This window comes from Scomber japonicus, chromosome 17, assembly GCF_027409825.1.
Source record: "Scomber japonicus isolate fScoJap1 chromosome 17, fScoJap1.pri, whole genome shotgun sequence".
In the NCBI taxonomy this organism is placed as follows: domain Eukaryota; kingdom Metazoa; phylum Chordata; class Actinopteri; order Scombriformes; family Scombridae; genus Scomber; species Scomber japonicus.
Genome location: NC_070594.1, coordinates 18,923,282 through 18,940,660, shown reverse-complemented (window position 1 = coordinate 18,940,660; position 17,379 = coordinate 18,923,282). Strand labels below are relative to the sequence as shown.

Below are 17,379 nucleotides of genomic sequence, written 5' to 3'. Positions count from 1 at the left end.
AGAGAGCTGCAGACTTAATGCAATGCATGTGAAATGAAATACAAATGACATGGAAATGTTCATCGATCTGCTTTTATTAGGATGTTTGAATTGAATAGAAAAGCCCAGATTAACCAGGACAGATCAGAGTTCAACAAACACAGACAAAGACAGCTTTAGGATCTTACTTTGCCAATATTGCCTAAGGTCTAAGCTGTCTATGTCCTATTGATCTGGCTGTTTATAGTGGAACACAGCTCTGATTGGATTCCATATTTATATTTTATTCTTGACTTTGTTGCCGATATTGTTTATGCTGTGCTCAGTGAGCCCTACATTTTTAATACTTACAAGCAATAACATTTTTTAGAAATGATCTTCTTTTCAATAGCAGTGTTTTATTTTATCTGCACTATCTGTTTCTCTATTTCTTCTCTTCCATCTCTTCTCATTGTTCTCCCCTTTTTTTCCAGGCATGTGAGCAGGGCAAGAAGCTAAAGAGGATCCACTGGGTTGCCAACATCGGTACAGCTCTTAAGTTCCTCGAGGGTAGGAAGGTAAGAGTTCAGAGCCTTCTTTTTATGTTTTTTTCCCCCTCTGGTTTCCCCCTCCCGCGGTTCTCCCTGCTCAGCTGCTGCCTCGTGGGTGCAAACGCTGAATCCTGACCTTGTGTGACCTGTTTCTCCCTTCCTCCCCTCCTCTTACTCTCTCCACCCTCCCACATTCCTCATTTCTCCAGATACCGCTGCACACTGCTTTGCACATAACAAAGATTGTTGTTCAGAAATTCAAACACTAGCTTAACAGTGTTGTTATGCTGATTTTTGTCACATTTTCTCTAAATGACATTTGTTCAGTTGTTTTGCTGCAAATACCTGATAAAAATTTCTATAAAAATGTACCACACGTTTTGCACTTCATGGTATTAGTACTCTCCAGTTTCCTTTTTCCAATTTCATCTGCAGAATTGCATAAACTAATCATAAACTGCATCAACTGCCCCTTGGTGAGATTAGCAAAACATTCTCAAAGCTTCCCCCGCCTTTTCCTTGGATATACATAAATATAGCCAGTTGTCAAGTATGAGCTGGTGTCTGCAGGGACATTGATTTGTCTTCTTCAAGTGTGATAGGGTTAAAACTGTAAATCCTACACCAGTAATCTGTAGTCTGGCAATGAGACGTCAGTGGGCACTCTGATGTATATGTCTGTGCGGCTGTGACTTAGTCTAAGTATGTTGAAAATTAAATGTAAATATGCTCTGAGTGTAAATCTGATACATGTCTAGACTGTATTTACATTTTGCTTTACAGGCCCAATGGCTTAATGCCTGACTCTCGGGTCTGTGTTGCAGAAGACGTAGATGAATGTGCAGTCAGTGACATTGCAATGTTTACCATTTCATCAATCATATCGGCAAACTGTTGAAACCCTGCAATGTATTTATTTAAGTGGGTGTTGCAAATCCATATATGACATTATCCTATAATGTCAACTAATTAGGCAATTCATAATTATTTTTTATTATACAGTCCAAAACTACGAACAGCAGCAACTCCTCAGATTTGACAGGCTGGGACCAGACATATTTCTTAAAAATGACTTAAGTTATTGTTCAGTTAACAAAAACTCAATGTCAAATGGCTCTACTCACTGCCAGGTGTTAACCTCACTGTAGAGGGCCCCAAGGAAACTACTCTTGTACATTTACCTATGCTCCTTTTCTATGCTGTGCGTGTGCGTGTGCGTGTGCCTGTGCGTGTGTGTGTGTGTGTGTGTGTGTGTGTGTGTGTGTGTGTGTGTGTGTGTGTGGTCACAACATAAAACACTTTAACCATACAGCTGGGTTGAGTTTCCAATATAACCTACTGTGCTTTCTAATATGAAACCATGTATTATATGTATTCTTATCAGCCACTGTACCACGCTTCCCCACACTGCCCTCGCCTGCCCCCAATCTCTTCCTCCATGCTTGTTCACCTATACGGAGTGACATGTATTACCACATGATGACCTGTTGTGCTGCAGTGCCTCAGTAATATAACCCTCTGTGTGATAATATATAATAATTCATCATATCACAAGATACAGCCCTCTCTTTCTCCCTTTTCTCGCTTCTCTCTCTCGCTCTCTCTCTGTCTGTCCATCTCTGCTGGATATAATCCCTGTTGCCTGTGTAGTGGTGATAGATCTCTCTTCTCCACCAAGCACTCCAGTTATCTCACTTCAGAGATGCTACAGTATCTGCCATCATACAGTCAATGAGGCATCCCCATTTAATCAAATACATCTAGAGTACTTCTAAATACCTTCTCTCTTTCTCTCTGCCCCCCCCCCCCCCCCTTGTGTCCTTTTCTTATCTGCCCCCCAGTCTGCCTACAGAGGATCTCCGGTCAGTATTCATAACATCACTGCCCTGCTTATGTACAGTACATGTAATAGATAAGGTCAGGATTATCTGCATCCAGTAGTGGTGCTGTGGATTATGCTCATACTTTACATTTTGTGTAGACGTGTACAAGATTGAATTATTAGATTGAGGAAAATTATGTTTACCTAAACCATATGTATGAGATTATGGGGGAAGTATAATAATACTTAACTATAACTCCTCCATGTAACATTTATTGGCACTATATTTACAATACCAGTCGAATGCTTGGACAGGCTTTTTTCATTCAAGTGATTGGGAAGGTGTGTCCAATGTTTTGATGGGTATTGTACATTTGATAAACATTTAATGACATTTTAAGTAATCATAGCTTCTCTGATGAAGAAATAATTGATATTATTACAATTGTATTAACTAAACATCTTTCTATTTGTCAGCCTTATGTGCCAATGTAAATGTTAAATATGAATGCTAAATAGGGGGTGGGGGGATAGTGATTAAATCAAAGTAGTATCATCACTTTAAATAAACACACTGGATCTATGTGTAATCTGAAATTAGTTGTGAAATTTTCCAATGCTGGACTTTGTGTTTTGACACAGATCAAGCTAGTGAACATCAACTCCACAGATATTGTTGATGGACGACCATCAATTGTTTTGGGGTTGGTGTGGACCATCATCCTCTATTTCCAGGTAACATTGCTTCAGTTAATTAAGGTAGTAGAATAGCAAATACAATGTCTATAATTCAGTATGTTCGGTATTTTACACACGGAAAAAAGTTTACAGTGTGTGAACAATGTTATTACTTCTATTTGGCAAAATGCTAAGCAATTTGAATGAGAGGAAATTTAAGCTGGGGAAATCAATTTCTCATCCACACTGAAAACGAGCAGTTGCTACCTCAGGCATTTCAGACATGCACAGATCAACAACAACTTAATCAAAAAAGAACAGTCTCTTAGCAACATCAACACATGTAGATGCATGCCGTTCCAGCAAACACAAGGATATTAAATAAAGGAAATGTACAACATTGGAAAATGTAGTTATTAATTGACTGACACATTTTATGGATTGTCTGTGTTCTGTTGTAAGCAGCCTCAGCTGTAGAGAGGAGAAACCCAGTTATAGATTAACGGCAATAAATCTTCAACAACTGACCAGCTGGCATTGACTGAAGTCTCATAGTACATTTTGTGATTGTTATCCAAACTTCCAGAAAAACAGTATATATGGGTGATATGCACCAATGACATTCAACATGCTATGGCTCAACATTTGCAAGTGCACAAAACAGAAATATGAAATGTAAATATAGTAATTTGCAAAAAGGTTAAGTTCGTACATTAAATTGTTATTCTTAGACCTTCACCTCCCTAATGCTCTAGTGTGGACCTTAAGCTGTAGAAAGTCAGGTTGACCTCTCACAGGCAATGGGATATATATGTAGAGTAATTGACTAAATGTGTAGGTTCTGTACTGATGGCCTGAGTTTTTGTTGTCTCCTATTCCTTACAGATAGAGGAACTAACCAGTAGCCTACCAGCATTGCAGGCCTTATCCAGCAGCACCTCATCACTGGACAGTTCCACCAGCAGCACTGACACCACCAGCCCACCCATCAAGAGGAAGCCGCTCCCACCTATGCAGGGTGGGGCCCGAAAGGCACTGCTGAGATGGGTCCAGCATACAGCCACCAAGTATGTAGCCTCCTGTAATGCTCAAATGTCCCTGAAAAACACAATAAAACAAACCATGCTAAATGTGCTGCTTCACCATTGTTAGTGTAGCATGAGGATAAAAACCTTTTCTTCTCTCAAAGTGTATTTTGTCTTTTTCTGCCTGCTGTGATATTGTGATGCTCTGTTTTTTCTAGACGTCTGGGGCTCGAGGTGAAAGACTTTGGTCCCAGTTGGCGCACGGGTTTAGCATTCTTTGCCGTTATCCATGCCCTCCGGCCCAATCTAGTCGACATGGAGCGTGTATGGAGGAGGCCCAACCGAGAAAATCTGCAGGAAGCCTTCTTATTGGCTGAGACGGAGTTGGGCATTCCACAGCTTCTTGACCCTGAGGGTAAATAACATTTCGTGTAGCATTCAATAGAGACTTAATCATTACATACTGTATCACATCCTAACAACACTGTGGGATCAAATTAATTCTACAGTCATGTTCTTCCTTTTTCTCTCTGTTATATGTGATATGATAGAAAACAAAAGTGTGACCTTTGGGTTACTCACTCAGCTAATGAAAAATCACTTACCCGACATATCATTTAAATCAGCAGCATCTCATTGTACAGAGCTAGTCTTTCAGAATACAGAAATACAATTGTGGGTATCTATCACAGCATCAGATTTGCGCCTCAGTGACACTGCCAAACACCATCTGTGCCTCTTCACGCCTGCCCTTCAGTATGAACTCTGACAAATCAAGCTTGACATCAGTATAATTAAGGTCTATTAGGCCGTGAGATTCAGCACGGTGAAACCTTGCAAGCAAAACTTGGAAACTGATCTGAAGTGCTAAAGGTTGTTTTCATTTCAAGGCCTGGTTGTCTGTTTCAAAACAGACAGACTGTGTTATTTTAGTATTGTCTATGACAATTGTTAACAGGTTTCAACTTGATATCACATCTGATTCACTTCCTTTTCTCAGATGTTGATGTAGACAAGCCTGATGAAAAATCCATTATGACGTATGTAGCCCAGTTCCTGAAGCATCATCCTGACCTACACCATAGCGACTCAGAAGGACAACCAGAGGAAGAGGTAACCAGCTGTCAGATTTATTTCATTCTGGACACGCCTTTCATTGTCTTCTCTCTTTCTGCGTCCTACATGGTTTGTCTTTCTCTTCAAATGTCACAGTTAACCTGTCAAACTTCAGCCGTGACGTGCTGCATATGTGACATTTTGTGTGTCTCTCTAGTTAGTGTTGAACTGCAGTGTGCATAGCTGAGTGTTTCTAATTACTGTTTGTTCATTGTTTTAGCCTATGTAAACAAGGGGTGGGTAAGGCTAATCTCATAGCCAAATTCTGTAAAAGTATGAAAAATGTAAACACACACACAGGTTGGGTTTTTGAATTACTAGTATTTTAGATTTCCTCAATTGACAATTTAAGCAGTGCTTTAAAGCAGTAATTCCTGCCCATCTGCTGATTCTCAAAGCTTAAACCAAACATATTTCACCTGTTATGTTACTCAGGTCTGGCATTGTGTTGCCTGTTGTTTATGTCTTTCCTTTTTGCACATTTCTCTATGGTGTCTCTTCTTGTCTTTCTCTTGCTGTTTTTTTGTGTGGTGACTGCTTTCCTGTGGTTTTTGTGCTGGCCTCTGTCCCACAGCATGGTCTTGCTCCTCGCGATATAGCGGAAATGTTGGAGGTAGGTTATATAGTAACTTAAAGTCCCAGGGGCAGGTTTTCCATCATTTTCCGCAGCTCAATGTAATTAGCACCCTTGCACATTCATGGTTTCCATATAAATGTGATTAACGCTTATTTTTCTGACAGTAATAATGAATTACAGTATTGCTGTCTACTGTACAGAGTATGAGTGAGATTAAACATTGTTTCTCCATGTCAAAATAAAGCCTATATGCTAATATTGGCTCTTTATTTTTACCTGATGTGATATTCCTGCCGCAGGGTTTCTGAGCCATGATAACAAAAGGAAGTCCAGTATAATAAGATGTGATATTACCATTTATTAATGTTACCACCTAGCGCTATGGCTCCTGGTTCCATTAGCATGACAATGAAAGCCTCTGGCATTGGCAGTGTGCATTGATACAGCGTATTTGATGGAAAGCTTGTGAATAGAGGTTGCCTGTTTTTAAGGTTAACAGTGTCAGGAGCTGGTGCGAAGCTGTGCTAACCACTTTCTTTTTAAGCCACACTGTGTTTTGTCATCTCACAATACAGTTTTTTTTTTGTGGTTGTTGTGTTTCTCACCTGCTTTGTTCTTTGTTGACAGTTCTTGCTAACATGATGATGCTTGTCCTGAGTGTGCTATTGTGTTATATTGAATTGGCCCTTTTGTTTTCAATGAGCCATAAAAGTGTTGTATTATTTCATTATGTGAAACGGCAATTGAAACACTGGTCATAAAATGTTTTGCAGAAGTTATGGAGTACAATATGACAGATAATAGCCTGTTTTCCCCTAGAATTAGCGTAATCTATTTCCACGTCTTAAGCTGTCATAAAGAATAAGTTATTGGGTTTCCCACAGGAGCCATCTTGAAGTGATAAAGCTGAATAGACTGAGACTGAACAGCTCACAAGCTTTTGAGCAGCATAGTATTATCGTCATGGTAACTTAAAATCCAATGAAATGTTAGTGGGGGGTCTTAGACAAAGTACCCTGTTTAAGCAGAGTGTTTTTGGCAGCTGTGGATTTTTGACATTTTGTCCCACAGGGAGACACAGAGGATTAGCAGAACACATGTTTAATAGTACATGCTCTGCCCCCTCTTTCACCCTTTTCCTCCCTCCATCCTTTCATCATTCTGTCAAACATCCTCCTGGTTAATCACTTTTTCTCTCCGTCTTCCTGTTTTTCCCCTTTCCCTTACACCCCTTCCCCTCTTCTTGCATGCCCCCTCTTTTATTTGGTTTTCATTTCCCCTTTGCTCTTCCCCATTTCCATGTCCATCATTCCACCCACCATTCACACCACAACCCCTCCAACATCCCGGCCTCCTAGAGAGAGCAGCGAAAGAGCCTGAGGGAGCTCAAAATGTGGCTCGACCAGCTGGAGAGAGACGCAATACAGGCTCAGGAGACTGAGGGCAATCTCTCTCAACAGTACCAGGTTTGTGTGTGTGTGTGTGTGTGTAGACTGGGCACACTGGGCACAGACACTCCTATTATTAGCTTAATCAGTGGCATTACACTGTGGGGATCAGCAAGCAGCCGTCATATTTTCAGTCAGTCTGGCTTATTCCGCCAAGCCCCAGGATACATTTCATATTCAGCAGCATGTGAATATCCTTATTTTCATTGCACATTATTCAGAAGAATATGAATCTAGACACAGGGACGGCTTTCAGAGGCAATTAGCTACAGTTTTTATGAGGGTCTGATTAGGCACCACTGGGAAGAGGGTGTGAACCCTGAGAGAGCACTTGTTCTGATGTCTGTATATTGTAACTTGAATATTTTTGGACATTCTTTCACAAGTGTGAATTATGAACAGATTTTACTATCTGTTTTTTTTTCTTTTCAGTTGTTCAAGAGTGTGCGCGTCCAGTTGGAGATGAGGAGGAAGCAGGTGGAGGCAGCTCTGCAGTCTACTCAGAAGGATGGGATACTGACAGTGGATCAGGCTCTTGTTAAACAGGCCTGGGAAAGGGTTTCCAATAGGGTGAGAAAAGCAGGAGTCACCATCTACTGCATATTAAAGGATTCAATATAGGGGTGGACCAAAGATTCCCACTCAGAAATAATTGATAGTTGCTTGTTTTCTATGTGTCAGTGTTGATGGGTCATTTTGCTGGCAGCAAATCAACTGAGACACAAACTAATGATGGGAAAGTAATGTCTACTCTTTTTTAGCAAGTATTTATAAGTTTTCATTCTAAATGTTTTATCTGTAATTTATGTTTCCTTTGCTTTTAAGCATTTAATGGGGAATCAAAGGCAATTTGTTGCTCTGTGCAATCACTTTGAAAATCACAACCTGCTCATTAAGTATTTCTCTTTGATTTACTTTTCTGCATCTCAGCTCCTGGACTGGCATCTGCAGCTGGACAGGTCTCTGCCTGCTCCTCTGGACATGGTGGGGACATGGCTGCACCAAGCTGAAGGAGCACTGCGACAAGAGATCATCGTCCAACAGGCACATGACGAGACAGCTAACACTGTTCACAGAGCTTTAGAGCAGCACAAGGTAAGCATGGTGTCAAACATGGGAGAGAAAACTGGGACACCTTGTGTGAATTTAACAGAACTTGCTAATTCAATCATTTTGATGGTTCTGGATATAGTGGGGACAGTATTTCTTTGTGTTCATGCGTTGTATGTATTTACACTGCGCAGGATGTGTTGAAGAGCCTTGAGAGTCACCAGCAGGTCTTTCAGAGGTTCCATAAGGACAGAAGTGTTGATGGAGTCCCTGTTCCCCCAGACCAGCTCCAAGACATGGCTGAAAGGTTGGAGAGACACAAGCCTCAACCTGATTTATACATTTTTTCATTAAACATACATGTAGGTCTGATTATATATTGTAAATTTTGTCTTTTTTTAGGATGAACTATGTCTCTACATCATCTAGCATCCACCTGGCTAAGATGGAGTTCTTGGAGAACAAGCATCACATGCAGGCCTTTCTCACCCTAGCCGAGTCGAAGCTTAAATCCTGGATCATTAAATATGGACGACGAGAGTCAGTGGAACTGATGCTCCACAACTATGTTGTAAGCTCAGACTTTGATACAATCGCTACATATTGTACTGAAATGTTAGTCAAGTCTTAAGCATCTGGAAAGTTACAAAAAGTAAAATTGTATTTAATTCTGTCTTCATCAGTCATTTGTGGAGAAGCATCATTTCTTTGAAAATTATGAGGCTTTGTTCCAATCCCTGAAAAATGCTGCCGAGGCCTATGTCAGCGCTGACAGCTCAGGTGAGAAAATAACACAACATCATTTAAATCACTGTCCAAACACTCAACACACTGCACATATTGTATGAATAGTACAAGTGATACATAAAATGCAAAATGTGCACAATAAATCAAAGTTATGATATATAATGTACAGCAAAGCATAGTAATAGTAATAGTTAATTCTTAAATATACTAAATTCGTCTTTTTGGATGGGAACATGTTGTATGTTTTCATATTTAGATGTTTTTGTCCACTTTGCTTAAAGAACTATATGCTCAAGTCAGTCACATAAATCATATAACAATTCACCATTGCAAAAACACTGGTCTGATGCAACTAGAGATATTAAAGGGGTAGGCATCTTGGTATACATTACGGCAAATGTATATAGTCTCACAACCCTTATTGCATTGCATACTTTGGATTACTCACTATTATGCACAATATCTCAACTTTATTTTCCACTGTCAACAACCAGTGCAGCTCCGTCTGCTACTGTCTGGTTTTACAGCTTGAGTAGAGGGGGAGAGTCTGCAGGCTACAGCTAAATGAGGTTCTTCCACTCCCAGCTCTCAGTGGGGAATACGACCCCATTTGCCAGTTAGGGGCTGCTCCACTTCTGCAGGTCTCTGGGCGCAAACCGAGCAAGCTTGTTGGTTTCATTAAGTTTCAGGGTTGTGCTGCTTTAGGGTATGCAGAGCAGAGAAGTGTGCTGTTGCGAGAAATCAGGACATCCGAGGCTTGATTGGTCGACCCCACAAATGAAGTACCACCCCCCCCCAACCCCACACCTGTGTGAGCACTGTTGGTAGTCAGTGCCTTAGGCTCTGATTGGCTGGATGAGAGATCATTTGGATTTGTTTGGAGGCTCAGTTTGAGGTTAAAGCTAACTGGGAAAGGACAAGAGAATAAGGGGATTGATATGTAATTAGCTGCCATTTTAAGGCATAGCACTGATTTATGTCTATGTGATGCTGGATATTTGTCTTTTACTGGATTCATTTATCAACGCCACACTGGCTGATAGTGTGTCATTTGTGGTACAGGGCTTATGAGACTCGAGAGTTTAAACCAGTGAAATAGAGCACATAAACAAGAATACTACATCTCCCTGAAGTGAGAGTTTTTGGGGTCAGAGATATTTCTGCAAAGGCATGTAGATCCATCAGGCTTTATGTGCTTGTCGTCTGGTGTTTCTATTAACATGTGTACCATCTGTCCTCTGCCTTAAAGCGAGACTCTGTAACTTTTGCTGAACATTGGCCAAAAGTTACACTTATGGGACATTATTATATGCTTAAAGCCATCAAGTCATCAAACTGCGCAATAGACAGTAAAAATCATGTAAGTCTAGTAAAGATTAGCTTAGCTAAGCTCCTCATCATTACAGACCAAGTGAAGCCATAGCTGCAAATACAATACTGAATTTATGAAGTAAGGCTTTTATTGCTTATGAATTTTTCATTTGCAAGAGAAATAATTTGTTATTTCTTACTTTAAAAGTACATATTCTCACTTTAACCACAGAGTAAATCTATATAAATTGACAAGCAAATCAAGCAATAACTTATTATTCATGTTTGGTATGAATATGACGGCTCCTCATGTACAATCATTTTGTATGCTGAGGAGTGTAAAGCAGCGACTGCAGCAGTAGTAACACTATTACAGGGAGTGGTAGTACTAGGAGTGGTGTTGTTGCTGTCATTGTTGATGAAATTGATGAATGAATTGCTCCTCTAGTGGACGAGGGAGAGACGGGAGTGCGCAGGTTCATGCGGGAGGTGGTGACTCAGTGGAGGAGTCTGTCCATGGAAGTGCGCAGTGTGAGGAGCATGTTGGAGGAGGTGCTGTCCAACTGGGAGAGGTACAGCTCCACGGTGGCTTCCTTACAGGCCTGGTTGGAGGATGCGGAGGATGCCCTGAGCCTGCCAGAAAACACGAAACGGGTATGAAATTAACTGTTTATAGTGTAGAAAACCTCACCATATACTTGAAGTGTATTTCAGTGCACAGATTAAGAACCCTCCAAAACATGTATTTATGTGATGGACTCGTAGTAATAGCAATCAAATATATGTCAGTCCTATTTCAAGCATTTAGTCTTGTAAGTGGAATCCTATTAAGAGTCTCTACTCAAGTATCAAATGATCTTCTTGACTTACAACAAGCCACTGAGGATATTCCTGTTGTTGCATTGCCATGGTTACCTCAGATTTACATCCCCACCAAGGATTAGACAGCTAATTACCCCATTTTTTATCACCATGTCTTTGTTTCCTTTATTTGAACCCCTTTCTTTGTTTCTTTTTTGATTAGCTGTCTTCTTTGGCTCTCTCTCTCTCTCTTTGTTTATTTGAATTTCTTTGTGTCTGTGTTTCTTTCTTTGTTTTTGTCTCTCCTCCAGGAGTTTTTCAGGAATCTTAGCCACTGGATGGATCAGCATGCAGTCATGAACGACGCAGGGAATTTTCTAATTGAAACGTGCGATGAAACTGTGTCACACGATCTCAAGCAGCAGCTACTTCTTTTGAACGGACGATGGAGAGACCTCTTCCTCAAAGTCAAACAAGTAACAAACTGTTTCCAGTTTTCTGTGTAGTAATTTAGCTGATTTAGGTACCAGCATGCAAGTTTGACACTATTAAACCCAGGTCTGAGGATGAAATATATCCCAAACTTTGTGTCTTTCCTTTTCTGAAGTATGCCCGAGCAGATGAGTTGGAGAAGTGGAGGAAAGATCATCTAAAGGCTGTGTCGGCTTTAAAAGAGCTACTGGACACAGCAGAGGCCAAGCTCAATGCTCCTGTCCAGGTGTCTTTCCTCAATGTTAGAGCCTTTCTGCAGGATGTGGAGGTGAGGAAAGCAAACTACCAGCTTGTCTATTACACATGAGGATTTGAACACCACAGTAATACATGTAGCACAATGAACTCTTTTACCTTTCACTTGAATTTTTACCGATCTATGTCCAGTAAGCATTCAGTTCTGAGAAAATTGAGCTGCTCCAGATTACAACAACCTTGACAACATGAAATCCGAAATGAGCCCCTAGTTTAGTAGGTAGAGAAAAGTAGCAAAATATAAGGCACTGATAAGGTTGTTGATTTCATTTAGGTTAACAAACAGACAAAGACAAAAACTAAACTAAGAGAAACTAGAACTTGAGGGAGGAAGGTTATCATTCATTGTCCATCCTGATCTCAACAAAACTCTCTTCTTTGCTGTCGCTACTCTCATGTCTGACATCTACCTTCCTTCATGTTAATATTGATAAGACCCACCCTCCTGAATCTTAGCAACCAATACATTTTTTTTTAAATGTCATCCTGGGACTGCGTCATTGTCAAAAGCAGTTTCATTGAAATATTGAAGAATGTCTAAGATGACTGTTTGCTTGCACATCTCATCTCAGAATACCAAACAAAAGGTTGTTGCCATGGAGACACAATACAAGTTGGCTGGCCGCAGTGCTCAGCTCCTTGCCAAGGATGCCCCACAGGATGAGGCTGCCAGGATCATGGCAACTATGACAGTAGCCAAAGGTCAGCTGAGTAAGGTAGGTTTCATATAAGGGCCAAAACCTGAGAGGTAGCACTAAATCTGTTTTAGGTCTTTCTTATAAAGCAACACACGTAACTTCCTTTTCCAGGAATCTTTTTAGAAATCTCCTAATCACTCACCATTGTCACTATTTAATAGGCTGTATTATCTGTTTCCAGGTGAGAGAGCGGTGTCCGTCCCTAGTGAGGGAATGTCATGTCCTTCTTCCGCTTTTGGAGGAGATGGAGAAACACATCACTGCTTTTTATCAGGCCCTGGAGCGGGCCTGTCGCATTACTTCAGTCGCCAGAGACCCAGACACACAGGCGCAGACCCAGCACAAGCACAAGTGGCAGGTTAGATACAATGATCACACAAAGACTGAAATTAAAAATGTACCAGATAGGAGCCTGAAATTCACATTCGTTCAGTTAAAATCAGTGATTTGGATAACTTGATTAATCTTGGGATTTGTTTAAAGTCTGTCTGATTATTCAACTGAAATGGTTGATCATTATCAAAAGGAATTATGGCTGTAAAAACAACTGTAAAGAGTGTAAAACAAATACTTTTCCATGTTATGTGCAAACTATAACAGCTTTCTTGTGTCTGTTTTTATCTCCCTCACTACTCTTCACATATTATTAAAATTGTATTCATTTTTGTCTTTACAAGCTGTTTTTATTATAACTTTTTGTCTGCAAAATATTGATGGGACTAGAAATTGCTGATGTATAATAAAAATGTTGAAAGATATGATCACCCACTTAGATGTTTGGCATTGGTTCCATTTTTTCCTCAGGATTTGTTAAATCAGCAGCAAAGCTGTAAACGATGTCTGTCAGTGATAGAGAGGAACCACCACACCCTGCAGAGGGTGCTCTCCAACAGTAAAGTGCTCCGAAACTTCGACCTGTCGCTGCTACAAAAGAGAGTGGCTGAAATACAGAGCTCAGCACAGGTTAGCATTGTACATACATGTATACATTCCCATATCAGAATACCACACAGACTGCATTACCCTCAACACTGATTACATTAATGAGATTACAAGAACATCAAAACACCCAGGAGGTAACAGCAGAGATTAAACTTACTCATGTGTCTCATTATTCATTTGCTTGATATAAGACAAATAATGTAATTACACTATGTTACCAATGAGACCAATTACGATCACTGTTACCTGCTGTCCTCTCAGGCTTTGCTGAAGGAGGTTGGGGAATGGAGGAGGCAGGAGGAGGCCAACAACTGCCTAAGGAGGAGGTTTGAGGAATCAAGACAAGATCTGGAGAGAGTACTGAAGAAAGCTCAGGGCTTCTTGAGAGAGAGCGGAGACGCAGAGGAATTACTGAAAAAACACACAGTAAGATCAAACCTGTAACATTCTGCTATTAGTATGAGATAGATGAAGTTTGCAGATAAGGAAGAAATAATACACATTTATCAATATCTATTCTTGTTTTACAAAGCTGCAAAGTCATTTATCAACTATTAAATACAGCTAGTCATGATATACAGTATAACACAGGGTTAACTTAAAATACACTGTAAGTATAAATATAGACAAGTTTGAAGTGGATGTCCTGTTGGTATTGCTTATTTTTCTGCCCAGCTTAAGCTTCCTGTAAATATCTGTGAAGACTTTTGTCTGTGCACTTCAGTCTAAAGAACGTTTATTAAACTGCCTACAGATGCCCAGATAACTACCTTTTAATCTTTCTTCATATTTAAAAAATAAATAAATATGAGTCTGCCACATTACTACCACATTCAGAATAAGTACTTCTCTCATTTCTGTCTTGTGTTTTTGTAATGCAGGAGTTTTTCAGCCAACTGGACCAGCGGGTGCTGAGCGTGTTCTTGAAAGCATGTGATGAGCTGACTGACATCCTTCCAGAAGAGGAGCAGCAGGGATTGCAAGAAACTGTCCGTAGGCTGCACAAACACTGGAAGGTCAGGGGTCACCATACTTTAACACTCTCACTAATTACTGTACATCTCTGGAGGCGCATAGCCGATACTTCATTAACTTAACCAAGAGGGCCTTTGGCTTTGACAGAGTTCCCTCTAGTCTGTTTCCAATTAACCTGTAGTAGTGAGATTAAAATTCTCCCGAGGGGATATTTAGTTTCTGATTATTTTGGAAATAATACAGAATGAAACTGATATACATGTACTGTTTGCTGTAAAGTGTGTGTTATCCATGGGTCTGTCATATCTCTTTTATTACAGGACATCCAGGGTGACATACCGTCTCACCTACTCCGTCTGAAAGTGGAGGTGGAGCGAAGTCGAGTGGCTGTGATCTTACAAGACTGCAGAGCAGAGCTGGACAGAGAAATGCATGCTGTGTCTGGCACCTGCACCAGTGAACGAGTGATCAAAGAGCACAGAGTGAGCCCTGGATTTGGCACAATCTTACAACAGATTAAACCAAGAGTGGCAGTAAAAGAAAGATGAAATCACTTAACGTCATCATTCTGTCTTCAGCCTGCCAAACTCAACATTTCTTTTTTTCTTATCTCCAGACGTTCTTCAGGGAACGCAAACCTCTGACTTTGTGCGAGAAGAGGATTAGAAACATGGAGGATCTGTGTCATAAATTGCCTGACAACGACCAGGCTTATCGAACTCTAGACTCCACCAAGAGGGCTGTCGAAGAGGCGACAGAGCAGATCAAGAGCACCCACCTCAAGCTGGAGCAGCATCCTGATAAATGGAAGGAGTGGAATGAGAGGTAAAGATTAACCAAAAAAGATGCATTCCTCAAAGTCTCTACATCTAATGCCTTTAGGTGTGACCCTAAACTCTAGGCTCCCTTTTCCAGGTTCTGTGAGCTTTCTGATTGGCTCTCATCTAAGAGGAGGCAGGTGAGACTCTTGAGAGAGACAGCAAGAAATTCCAGCCATCCGGGCCAGGTAGATGCTTCTGTTCAGGTGAGCCAGCATGCTGTATTTGCTGCTGTATGCACAAAGATTAAGCCATAGTCAGTGCAGCTAAACTTGCATTCATTTTCATCATTTATAGGCACTGCAGGAAGCAGTAAACGCCCGAGAGGAGAGCCTGTTGTGGCTTAAGAGCCACCTTGCTGGGCTTTCTGAGGTTAGCTCCGAACTGGAGATCCAGAGACAGAGAACAGCCCTGGCCAAGCTCTCAACTGACCTGAGGGCACTCTTTTCTTCACTTTGTCAGGTATTCCAGGATGCTCTATATGTTAAAACTGTGTCTATCTCCCTTCCTAACCCTAACCCCTTCCGGTCTTCCCAACGAAATCCCTCTTTGATCCTCTGCTCCTTTCGCTCACAGTGTGATGAAGACGGCTCAGAAATGTTCCAGTATGAGGAGCTGAGGGAGGAGGTGCGTGGTGCTCTGGAGGAGGTTCTGAGAGCTCGAAAGGAGGCTGAGGAGCAAACCAGCAGGATCCTGGATGCCGAGGACCTGATGGAGGCCAAGCAACTTTACCTTATTCACCAGGTGTGCATACAGAGTTGTAAATGTGGTGATGTCAGCTGTTTAGTGGCACTCGATTTCGGGAAGTGTTCATCTAAAGGATATACATACTGTAGATGATACAGAAGTGAGTAATGACCTGGTAAACAATTTACAGCCTCTTTGATTTCAAATGTCTTACACGCTGTTCTTTGAATCTTATGAGGGATTATATGTCCCAGTGGTAAGAATTAACTTTAATTTACATTACAGCTGGTTTGGTTGATGAAAGAAAAATTAAGTTCACGAAATAGTAGAGATTTTGGTACTATGTTCTCCCTTTTTTGCAAAAAGTAAATTTGACATGACATGTTCTCATCTGTGTTTGTTATAGCAACACCTAAAACGCCTGCATGCTAACCGGAGAGAGGCAGAGCTTTTAGTGTCCCATTGCCACCAGCTGCAGAAAGGAGAGGAGCTTAATCAGTCTCTACAGGAGCTGGAGGGAGCTTTCAGAGAGGTTGACCGCAAATCAGAGGCAAAGGAGCACAACCTGCAGGTATACCAAGCCTGAATTTTTCTCACGCCAGCATGCTAATTTATGTGTTTGTGAGTGTCATTGATCGTTCCACACAAGCCCCTGCTGTGATCATTGATTAGTCCATGTTGAAGCTTAACCAGCTATTGATTTTTATGTGGTATGTTAATTTTCTTGATGCTTGTTGTCCCGGGATATGTTTATAAACTTCTATCACTGGCCTCCCATTGATTGGATAATTATCCTCGGATGCCTCGGAGTCTATACATTTATATTTAAATAGAACATCTACCTTTAACTACCTCAATGATTTATATCATCAATGATACATGTCAGGTTCTGTGTATTCTGTATATTATATGGTCTATTGGCTGAAAAGAAAAAAATGATAGTGGGGATGCAGAGACTTTTAACTTTTAAAAGTTTTAATGATAACCTCAATGTCACTCAACATGTTACATACAAGTTATGTTTAGGCCATATGGTGCTACTGTTTATTACTGTTTAAGAGTCTGAAAGATCAGTTTGGTATGTTACGTGACACTAAATGCTACAGTTCCCATTGTTTCTGTGTGAGTGCACATGCAGCATCTTGTGCATGAAAATGTACCCACTGATGGTTCTCATATTTCTTCATAATCTTCAGGCTATTCTGAGCTCCTGGCAGAATTTTGAAGCAGAGAGAGAAAAAGTTTGGAGGTTTATCAGCACTAGCAACAGTGAGCTGCACAAAGAGCTTATTTTCAACAGCCTGGACAGCCTGAGAACTGAACTGGAGCATAACAAGGTGTGTGTGTGTGTGTGTGTGTGTTTGTGATTGATTTAGCGTCCATGCATATACTGTACGCTCTGTTTTTGTTTTGTCAATATTTAGCCTT

The 17,379-nt window shown here is 40.8% G+C and overlaps 1 protein-coding gene across 3 annotated transcripts in view; it reads left to right on the top strand.

Moving 5' to 3' along the window:
- The window catches only part of syne1a (spectrin repeat containing, nuclear envelope 1a), a 116,616-nt gene that overhangs the window by 7,670 nt on the left and 91,567 nt on the right, over positions 1 to 17,379 (top strand). For 2 of the 3 annotated variants that reach the window (XM_053336444.1, XM_053336446.1), the window contains 28 exons: positions 453 to 536; positions 2,351 to 2,371; positions 2,974 to 3,066; positions 3,895 to 4,076; positions 4,253 to 4,449; positions 5,035 to 5,147; positions 5,725 to 5,763; positions 7,086 to 7,193; positions 7,608 to 7,745; positions 8,106 to 8,270; positions 8,420 to 8,532; positions 8,628 to 8,796; positions 8,909 to 9,005; positions 10,732 to 10,937; positions 11,396 to 11,560; positions 11,692 to 11,844; positions 12,404 to 12,547; positions 12,711 to 12,887; positions 13,334 to 13,492; positions 13,733 to 13,897; positions 14,353 to 14,487; positions 14,767 to 14,928; positions 15,063 to 15,271; positions 15,362 to 15,470; positions 15,562 to 15,726; positions 15,841 to 16,008; positions 16,358 to 16,522; positions 17,148 to 17,288. In XM_053336444.1, coding sequence (XP_053192419.1) covers positions 453 to 536; positions 2,351 to 2,371; positions 2,974 to 3,066; positions 3,895 to 4,076; positions 4,253 to 4,449; positions 5,035 to 5,147; positions 5,725 to 5,763; positions 7,086 to 7,193; positions 7,608 to 7,745; positions 8,106 to 8,270; positions 8,420 to 8,532; positions 8,628 to 8,796; positions 8,909 to 9,005; positions 10,732 to 10,937; positions 11,396 to 11,560; positions 11,692 to 11,844; positions 12,404 to 12,547; positions 12,711 to 12,887; positions 13,334 to 13,492; positions 13,733 to 13,897; positions 14,353 to 14,487; positions 14,767 to 14,928; positions 15,063 to 15,271; positions 15,362 to 15,470; positions 15,562 to 15,726; positions 15,841 to 16,008; positions 16,358 to 16,522; positions 17,148 to 17,288 — 3,942 coding nt within the window. Of the gene's footprint in view, positions 1 to 452; positions 537 to 2,350; positions 2,372 to 2,973; positions 3,067 to 3,894; positions 4,079 to 4,252; positions 4,450 to 5,034; positions 5,148 to 5,724; positions 5,764 to 7,085; positions 7,194 to 7,607; positions 7,746 to 8,105; positions 8,271 to 8,419; positions 8,533 to 8,627; positions 8,797 to 8,908; positions 9,006 to 10,731; positions 10,938 to 11,395; positions 11,561 to 11,691; positions 11,845 to 12,403; positions 12,548 to 12,710; positions 12,888 to 13,333; positions 13,493 to 13,732; positions 13,898 to 14,352; positions 14,488 to 14,766; positions 14,929 to 15,062; positions 15,272 to 15,361; positions 15,471 to 15,561; positions 15,727 to 15,840; positions 16,009 to 16,357; positions 16,523 to 17,147; positions 17,305 to 17,379 lie in introns of all 3 variants that reach the window. The other variant, XM_053336445.1, reaches the window with a different exon arrangement.